The sequence below is a fragment of the Homarus americanus genome, unplaced genomic scaffold (assembly GCF_018991925.1).
Source record: "Homarus americanus isolate GMGI-L3 unplaced genomic scaffold, GMGI_Hamer_2.0 scaffold16712, whole genome shotgun sequence".
Taxonomy (NCBI): domain Eukaryota; kingdom Metazoa; phylum Arthropoda; class Malacostraca; order Decapoda; family Nephropidae; genus Homarus; species Homarus americanus.
In genome coordinates this window covers 7,648,271-7,658,408 of record NW_024757794.1, presented here as the reverse complement: position 1 = coordinate 7,658,408, position 10,138 = coordinate 7,648,271, and the positions used below count along the sequence as shown (strand labels likewise).

Genomic DNA, 10,138 nt, shown 5'->3' with positions numbered 1-10,138 from the left:
GATTTTCTTAAGAATTTGCCGCCTGTAGTGTTGAGACTTCTATCAAGGTTATTTGAGAAGAGCGTTGGCAACACTGACTGTTATTATTGTTTTCTTGTTATTATTTCTTATTGTTGTCATCATTAATATCATCAGCACCACCAAACATAATCATCCTCAGTGTCATCACCACCACCACCACCAAAGTCCTCATCATCATCTTTATCATTACAATATCACCATCAATCACCATCGTCATCACCACCATCATCACTAGAGAGAAGAACGTCTCACTTACCAACTCAGACTTACTTATAAAGTCAATACACCTTAAATTATGTATGATGTTTAACTCACTGTACACCTGGTGAGGGCCTCGCAGCAGGTAGTGTAGGCAGGTTAAATTGGGGTAGGTTAAGTTAGGTTAGGGTAGGTTGGGGTATGTTAGGTTAGGTAAGGTTTGCTTTAGGTAGATTATTTAAATGTTTTCAAAATAATACTGAATCGTAAGTCAAATCCTAATGCCATTTTTTTTAAGAAATTGAATAATTTGTTGAGTTTGTGTTGTGTGGTACTACGTTGTTCATAGACTGGCTGTGAAATTATATATAATGATTTGTCTATCACCTGAAGATTAGACACCCCTGTTAATATCACCTGATGATTAAACACCCTAACACCAACCTAACCTAGCCTAACTTAACCAAAAATACGCTAACCAAGCATAACCTTAACTAAGCCACCCTAACCTAACTCTAACCTAACCTAACTCCCCTAGGTGGCATGGTGATGCATAGATGTAAGAGTTAGATTAACGACTTAGGTTTACCTGTCCACCAGACCTACTGTAGCTGTCCCAGGTCGACGCTGACCTCTTTATGTTGACTTCCACTCCCACCTCAACCTTCCTTCCTTCCTGTCGCCCCTCACAACTATGTTACACACACACACACACACCCACACTAGTACGCACACACTAACACTTAAGCACACACATACTCCCCTGTGGTGCTGGGTTTCGCGGGAGCAGCGTCAGATCAATGGTTCGATATCTACCTCCCAGCCGACAAAGATGGCAGGTGGTTGATTGTGTAATAATAAATAAAACATCAGAGCGGATAGAATTCACGATGTGGAAACCGCGTGATATCAGATTCACTTGGGGATGGATTGAGTGAGTGAGGGAGTGTGGGCTCAGTGTTAGGCTGGCAGGGAGTGACTGTCCCCGACTTTCTCTGTGTTGTCGGTTGTCACTCCGTTCCTCTCGGAAATACCAGTCAGTGTTATCGCAGGAGGGCGGTGCATGTAAGATAAGACTCGGCCGCGCACCACCACCAAGTTGCCTCACTACCTCCTCGTGCCGAGTTTCCATGTTGGGAATTATTGCTACAGGGAACAAACTACTGGCTTAATGACCTCCCTATGGCCGGTAAACTATGCCCAGGGTGCGCGCGCAACTCCAGGTATCCAGTTGTACTTGTGTGTCCAAGCCCGTATGAGGTGACCCACTTCCACCACATTCGTTCCTTGGATGTGATCACGACCGCACGGGTCTGAAGCTCCGGCCTCACTGACTCACAGACTGACTCACTCGGCGAGCGGACGCGGTAGTGTAGAGGGGGTGTGCCTGTCTTCTACTGTATCTCCTCACAAAACCGTTGGTCTCTATCCACACGACGCGCGCGCACCTTTGCTAGCTGACGTATCATAACAACACGTGGGAGTCGCAGAAAACTTTAGTGCTGAGAAACTGTAAGTGGCAGCTGGGCGGTTGTAAAGTGTTGAGCGATTTTTGAAACTATTAGAGCCGGTTAGTGAGATACGGAGCTTGTGACTGACAAACAAGCTGAGTGCTGAACTGTTATCTGGGGTTTCAGTTGAAGGAGGCACCATGACACACAGGCACTACAAACTTCGCTGGGGTGACAACACCATCTTCGCCCTCACCCAAAACAACCAAACGGTCATCTACGACCTGACAGTCCCGCCGCGTCAAGAGAATGGCCACTATGTCACTTCTACCAACTACACCTACGGCTTCACCTTCAACTTTGAGGAGGAGTTTGAGGTGAAGGACTACACCGGGTGGATGATGGTTAACTGGTGGCATAGCATTATCTGGACCTCGATGTACGTCTCCTTCATCTTCGCTGGTCAATACTTTATGCGGGTGAGGCCTAAGTTTGAGCTGCGAGGAATACTGGTGGTGTGGAACATTTTCCTGGCGGTGTTCAGCACGATGGGGGCGCTAAGGACCGCACCTGAGATGGTCCACCTCCTTTATAACTACGGCCTCGGGTTCACCGTTTGCATCTCTGGAAAACCGTAAGTCGAATGAATTAATTTTAGTAAGGGTGTAGCTCCTGGCACCACCATTTAATACCTACATACTGAACGAACCACCCAAGCCTAACTTGACTATATACCTTCAGTAAGATCGCAAAGTTAATTTAGTTCGTTTTGTGTCGTCGTCATTGGTGTTTAAAGAGACTACAGTCCGAGTCGGAATCTTTCCCGAGGACCTGATTCTCAAATTGGTGGGAATTGTTTCAACACATTGACTCGTTCACTGTAAGTTGAATTTGATTTAAGAGACGGAGCTGGTCAGCTTACGGTAACACACAGGTAGTGATAACTTTATAAGGTGCCGAAATTACGCTTGAGGTTATTATTTCACATGGACAACAAAGGTCAACCTAAGATTATTTGGAAATTAGGAATCTGGTCTTTCCTTTTGAAGAAAGCTTTTCGAGTATATGTGACGATCGTCAATAAACTGGTGGTGTTGTGCAAATTGGCGACGTGATAAGTTCGCTATCTCGGGGCTTTACCACGGATTTTCAAACATCTTCAACTTTATCTAGACTTTCTTCGTGTGTCAGGAAAACCCAGAACGTTATAACATAGTGGACACTCCCAAACTCCATCTGATGTTCAGGAGAAATATAACACTGACGGCACTTAAGGAACATTCCACGTGTACAAGTATGTGTGTGGGAGGGCGGGAAAGTTTGTTTGAACAAATGACTGCCAGGCTCGGGGTTTGACTAGAGACTAGACTGTAAGCCAACGTGCAGGAGTTCCCGGAGAGGTGGTTGTGCTGCACCTCCACCATACCTGTTTTACCCCTATAAGGAGTGGGGGGGGGAGGTGTTGTGTAGGGACGGTCACTCAACCCGCCCGGCAGCTAAGGGATGTATTAACGTTTGGGGTGTGATTGCTGTTTCACTACACAGACACACATTATGCTGTTGTTCCCAGTGTCTAGCAAGAGGCCTTACTTGTGTGTTGAGCTTAAGCGCGGTCAGATGGAGCTTGCCTCGGCATAATTGACACTCAAGTCTAGTGGGTGACTCGTCTCTCCCATCTTGTATGTTATTATTACAGTACTTCCTGTGTTATTATTAGACCATTACCTGTTATTATTACAGTATTACTTGTGTTATTATACAATATTATCTATATGGTGTTACTGTAAGAAACTCAAAGATCTGGCACACTGTAGTGTCGATCGATATACAGGTATCTAATGTAAACATAGATTTGACAACACTGTAGAGTCGTCATAAAGTCTGGGCGAGAAGTACTTGACACGCGTTATGTATACACGAAGTATAAATTCATAAGCAGGTAATTTTTCGTGTACATTTTATAACGAACTCATCGATTTGGCAGCACTAAGTCGATCATATAACAAACTCAAACTTGATAACACTGTAATTTAGTCTTAAAATGAAATCCACTATACTTTGCGTGAAAAAAAAACCCACAAATATTATAACCCCGTTTTTGTGTACCAAATCCGTTGGAAATATCGATTATTTGATAAAATAATTCACAGGTATTGGGATCCACTTGGCGGGAAGAACTGTTTACAAGGGTGACGAGCCAACTTTTACGAACGCATGTTACCTAGAATATGTTAATTATTCTCAACATATGTTAAATGCAGGTGTTTAAATGGATCGAGTTGCCACATTCCACTTTATAGTAGATTTCTACAAGGCAATTTATTTTTTACAGTGTATATGAGTTATTAGTCGAACATATTACTTACTAAAGACAATAACTGAATATATCTACAATTGTTAGTATTGATATATGTTAAATACAGGTGGTAAATTAAGTTAAATTACCAAACCACAGGCCAATAAAAGACAGGAAGCATTATTTCTTTGTTTAAAGTAGTGACTAGTATTAGGCTACCAATTTCCGTCTATCAACTAAACGCCAAAATAACAGTAATATATGCACAGTGTTGGATCACCTGAAGATTAGGCACTCCAGTTTGTCACCTGATTGAACGCCCTAACGCTACCTAAAGGGGGGGGGGGTTATGTTAAACTCTAGGGTGGTTAACCATATGTCAAAAGTGGGGTGCCTAATCTTGAGGGGAAATGAAGTGGGGTGCCTGGTCGTGAGGTGAAATGAAGTGGGGTGCCTAGTCCTGAGGTGAAATGAAGTGGGGTGCCTAGTCCTGAGGTGAAATGAAGTGGTGTGCCTAGTCTTGAGGTGAAATGAAGTGGGGTGCCTGTTTGTGAGGTGAAATGAAGTGGGGTGCCTAGTCTTGAGGTGAAATGAAGTGGGGGTGCCTGTTTGTGAGGTGAAATGAAGTGGGGTGCCTAGTCTTGAGGTGAAATGAAGTGGGGTGCCTGTTTGTGAGGTGAAATGAAGTGGGGTGCCTAGTCTTGAGGTGAAATGAAGTGGGGTGCCTAGTCTTGAGGTGAAATGAAGTGGGGTGCCGAATCTTGAGGTGAAATGAAGTGGGGTGCCTAATCTTAAGGTGATCCTCGTTATTGTCCCCGTATTACACAGCCATCTTAAACCAGGTTGAATTACCACTCCCCGCCTCACTATAAATACCATAAAATAATAACACTTGTTTACTTAACGATAAACCAGCTCATCTCGCCTAATAATTAAAATACCCCAACGCTGCTGTGTGGTCGAGGGGAGGGTAGGTGAGAGTTGCTAAGTTAGGGTTGAGTTAAGGTGGTTAATATGAAGGTTAAGCTTGAGTTAAGGTGGTTAATATGAAGGTTAAGCTTGAGTTAAGGTGGTTAATATGAAGGTTAAGCTTGAGTGAAGGTGGTTAATATGAAGGTTAAGGTTGAGTGAAGGTGGTTAATATGAAGGTTAAGCTTGAGTTAAGGTGGTTAATATGAAGGTTGAGTATGATAAGTTGTTTGTGTTCAGGTGGTTAATATGAAGGTTAAGCTTGATGAGTTAGGGTGGTTAATATGAAGGTTAAGCTTGATGAGTTAGGGTGGTTAATATGAAGGTTAAGCTTGATGAATAAGAGTCGTTAATATGAAGGTTAAGCTGGATAACAGTAATGACAATAAGTAATAATAATAGCGATGATAATGATTCACTGTTGACAATTAACTACATAAACCCATTGGATCCCGGAGCGCGCCTGTGTGTATACGTCAGCTTGGTTGTCTCTTCACTGATTAACGAGTTCAGCGAAAGTTTAGATTGTGTTGATAAAAAGTAGTGTAGTGTGTGAAGGAGAGCCCACCCACTCAGCCAGCCATCACAAGCGTAATGTGTTCAGGAATGTTCAGGTGCTGGGGTTAGCTTAGTGATGTTTAGCTTATTTTGACGTTAGCTTGTTCAGTTTAGCTTTTCATATGATCGTAGTAGTTTTCTATGTATCAGTAAGTCATTAGGATCGAGGTGGATGAAGTATAAACGAGTGAAGCACTGGCCCATTGCACCTCAAGACCATTGGTTCTCTTGTTTTTGTTACGGTTTCTTGTAGCATTTTTTATTTTTATGGAGCCCGACTTTCACTTGTTTTTATGCCAGTAAAACTCTTAACAGCATCATGCTTCCCTCTCTCTCGCTCCTGTAAGGGGGAGGGGGGATGCCAGTCCTTGTGTCTTTTCTCTTGTTCGTCAGTTTCGCCCGTCCATTTATTCGTGTTTTCGTCCATTGCTGTGTATTCGTGAGTTTCACCCGTCTGCCTCCACCCCCCGTGTCTTCATCCGTTACTCTTGTGTGTTCATCAGTTTCTCCCGTTCGTTCCTCCCGTGTGACCATCTAAACATCATCTTAAAAGCTGTAGTTAGCACGAACATCTTAACCAGTTTTCGACGTAACCTGGTGTGTGGATATACCCCAAGAAAACCGGTTCAGTAATCGATATTTTACCCTCCTTCCTTCAGCCAGTTATGACCGGTTTCGTCCCTCGTAGCGGCTACTGGCTTGAACCTCAACAAGTGCATGCTATCACTATTTTTTTTTATTAATTGTCGTTCACTTTCACGTGTTTTTGTTGTTGTTTTTCGCGTTGTTTGGGTTTGTTTGGCTGCTGGGTTTCTTTTTGTTACGTTTTCGATGACTTTTTTCTTGTTATTTATTTGAAGTGTCTTGACACGTTGTCTTTGCGTTCTTGCTACCTCCCCCCCCTCCAAACTTGATGCAGAAAACGTTTTAGGTCGCCTGAAGAATCTCTCCCTCACCCACCTCCTCTTCCCCCACCCCCTCCTCCCCCTAATCAGGGGGGGCTATAGGGTGCTTCAGTAGACTTGGGCTGTGTAACCTTGATCTGACCTGTATAGCTCGAGGTTAGGTGGAGCGGATGCGTTCTTTAGTTAAAAGTTTGAACGAAAAGAAATTTAATGTTACGCACCATTTGAAATATTCACATCTAAAGTACAATAGCTAAAATAACTATCTGTGCATACTTTGTGGGAAAGAATGAGACCATGGACGATAAATTTTGGTATATGAGGGCTGTCACTAGTCACACGACCCCCACCTGCACAGAGAGTTATTTTAGTAGTTACTGTAGTGAGTGAATGTTTAAGAATCCGGTTCCAGAGTGTACGAACGAGCGCTTGAACCCGGATATATAGCATAATACATGAAAGTTTGTAATTGATGTGACTTTTCATTCGGTTGTCTCTCTCATAAGATATTGTCATAAGAAAGCGGCAGAGAAAGTATTTGATCATTTTGTAAACACAGTAGCAAAAAGTAGTTGATCCTTCATAGTAATTTTTTGTCTTAAATCCATTTGAGGATATAAACAAATATGTAAGAGTACTTTTACTTATCTTAGCGCATTCTTGTGATCACCTGAGAAATCTCCACCCCAGCTTATTTCACCTAAAGATTAACCGGCCGTCAAATATTTAGGGGACTAGGTTAGGTTAGGTGAAATTTGTTAGGGTGGTGATTCGTCTAGTGAGAGCACTTGTACTTGTTATCATAGTCATTTCCTGTCACTTTCTACAATGGTTTCATCATTCAACCTTATACATGTACTGGATATTTATATTAGGTACAGCTGGCTAAGTTAGGTTAGGTTAAAGGCTAATTTTAAGTTGGGTTAACATTGGTTTGGTCAGATTATGTCAGTGATTTGGTCAGGATTTGCTCCATGCTAGTCAGGTCAGGTCACGAGAATTAAATATTTTAAGAAACTATGATTGTGTGTGTAGTGGGCGGCGGTGCTAGACAATGAATGGACATAACTGGTCTGGTCTGGTCTGGTCTGGTCATGACGTGAAATAAAGCAGGTGTGTTCAAAAATACCCTGTACGTAGAAGTAATTACCAAGTGACGTTGGATCACCTGCAGATTAAACACCCCAGCTTATTTCACTTGAGACACCCCAGCTTATTTCACTTGATTAGACACCCCAGTATATTCACTTGATGATTACACCCTAGCTACCTGAAGATTAATCAACCAAACATTACCTAGAGTGGGGATAGGGTGGTTAATATTCAAATAAGCTGGGGTGTCTAATCTTCAGGTCATCCAACGAGTGACTGGAGAGAAGATCTACGCTGTTGATGAGTTTTTATAGGTGTTTATTGCTGCCTAATTATCCCATATTACACACAAGGGAGAACGAACCTAACCAAACCAAATTCCGTCAGGTATAGCAGTTAGTGTGTTTAATCATCAGGTGAAATGTCTGGGATGGTGTAGAAAATGTCTGTTAAAAGATTATTATAATCGTGTATGTGTTCTTAGATATTACCATTGATGGCCCTGCAGGTCAGTGTTGGGTCGTGTCCGGAGTAAAGTGTCCTAAAAAACAAGTTTGGCTCGTAAGAAGTTATAGGGAAAAAGTAGGATATTTTGTATAGCTTAAAGTGTGAGAATCGATCAGAAACATCAATTATCTAGTACACAGGTGTCAACTAGAGTGAGAAACCACAATTAACTCGTACACAGGTGTTAACTAGGGTGAGAACCAATCAGAAACAACAATTAAATCGCACACAGGTGTAAGCTGTGGTAAGAACCAATCCGAAACAACAATTAACTCGTACACAGGTGTCATCTAGGGTGAGAGTCGATCAGAAACAACAATTAACTCGCACACAGGTGTAAGCTGTGGTAAGAACCAACCAGAAACATCAATTATCTCACGCACAGGTGTCAAATAGGGTGAGAATCGATCAGAAACATCAATGACCTGCCAAACAGGTGTTAACTAGGATGAAAGTCTACGATAAACATCATAAATGTCTGATGCAAATTCACCATACGCTTTTGGGCTCCTCCCACGGCGCGTTTCGGGAAATTCTACAGTTTAATTTTAGAAAGTGAAACGAGAACGGGACAGTCAACATTGGTAGCGGCGGCCTTTGTGTGTGCTACCGGGAACTGAATGTAAGAATGTGGTTGTGTTTCCTTCTTGTCACGCTGATGATATTTGAAGGTGTGTTTTGCATACGTTATTGTAGTGAGACAGTGGAACTAAACACCCAGCGGTTTTCATAGGGGCTATTCTTGGTTTTTTCTGAATAGTTTATATATCTTTTTGTATCTGTTTCTATATATAATGCGTATCTATTTATATCTATCGGTCTCTATTTTGTCTGTAAGGTGAACTTTTATGGTGATTATACTGTATGTATGTATGTATATTGTGTATGAGTATGGGATAGTGGAAGGGTCTAAAATACCGAGAAATGCAGCGTTATATTTGTGTAGTACCCCCCCCTCATCCCTCTACTGTCCTCCTGATGGATGGCCTGTTGTAATATTTGAACCACCCTGAGGCTAGATCCGGGTTCTGAAGATCTCTTGTATTGGATTCCCCCCATATTGTCCTTGTGAGAATGCGTCTATCCGGCTGACTACTTCAGCTTAAGACGCACAGGCAGCGTTGAAAGTTGTCCGTCATCTGTTAGTTTAGATTCTAACCTTATATGTTATGTGGGAACGTGTCTTTCTGGCTCAATAGCTCAGGTTACACATACACACACACTGGGCGCGTTCAGTGGTTGAATAAGAACGTTATTGTCAGTACCCTATGTGTTTTGCGTGCTGTTCCCAGTAAAGGCATTTTGGGGAATTCTAAAAAAAAACCTAGCACTGGACCCAGATTCACAAAGGTAACCTAATCTAGTGTAACTTTACCTTTTGAAAAACTGTTAAATAGATTCTCGTTGTGATGTTTGTAGAGGAAATACAGGTTGGCGGGTGATGGGGCACATAAACGCTGCTGGCTGGGTGGCAACTTTCTCGTCATAACTTGTATGCTGTAAGTTCTTATGGTGTTGTGAGAGAAGGAAAGCTTGTGCATGTTGTCTACCACTTGATCGACCAGACAGGTAAATATGTATACTTCTTAACAACCATCAACAGTGATAAATCGGTTCCGTTTAAGACCCCAGAATACTCTATTCAATACTCAGCCATAATGGTGAGACCAGACCAAACCTGCCGAGCGAACACCACCAGGGAAAGTTGACTCTCTGAACCCGTCATATTCAGAATGTCAGCTCTTTAAAGATGTCTTGAGATACAAATGAAATGCCAACGACTCTTGTTTTACTTCCCGGTCTTCACGAAGCCAGGCGGTGTTAGGAAACCACGTAGTCAGAGATGATCTAAGGATGAAATGAAGAGTAACGTGTTTTTTTAAGGCCTAGAGCTGAAGATGACCAGAACTGAAGATGATAGACATTAGAAAGTGAAACCTGGAGTCGTTTGATTCTTGCAAGGTGTGAGGCTGTCATCTAGACCGGGAGAGGCATATCATCTCATGTGTCCACTTATCTGAGTGACTATCTGACTAGTGTTTCTCAGATCTGGTTGGAAGACCTACTGTCACCTCGTGTTAATGCTGGGCGGTAAAGATTTCGCTAGTTTTTGTGACTTCCTCTAAGTTGACAAGATTGAG

The 10,138-nt window shown here is 42.4% G+C and overlaps 1 protein-coding gene across 1 annotated transcript in view; it reads left to right on the top strand.

The window, feature by feature from the left end:
- Positions 1–1,177: 1,177 nt before the first annotated feature.
- LOC121857739 (elongation of very long chain fatty acids protein 6-like) overlaps positions 1,178–10,138 on the top strand; it is a 102,528-nt gene continuing 93,567 nt past the window's right edge. The window contains exon 1 of the mRNA XM_042353857.1: positions 1,178–2,304. Coding sequence (XP_042209791.1) covers positions 1,871–2,304 — 434 coding nt within the window. The 5' untranslated portion in view covers positions 1,178–1,870. The remainder of the gene's footprint in view (positions 2,305–10,138) is intronic.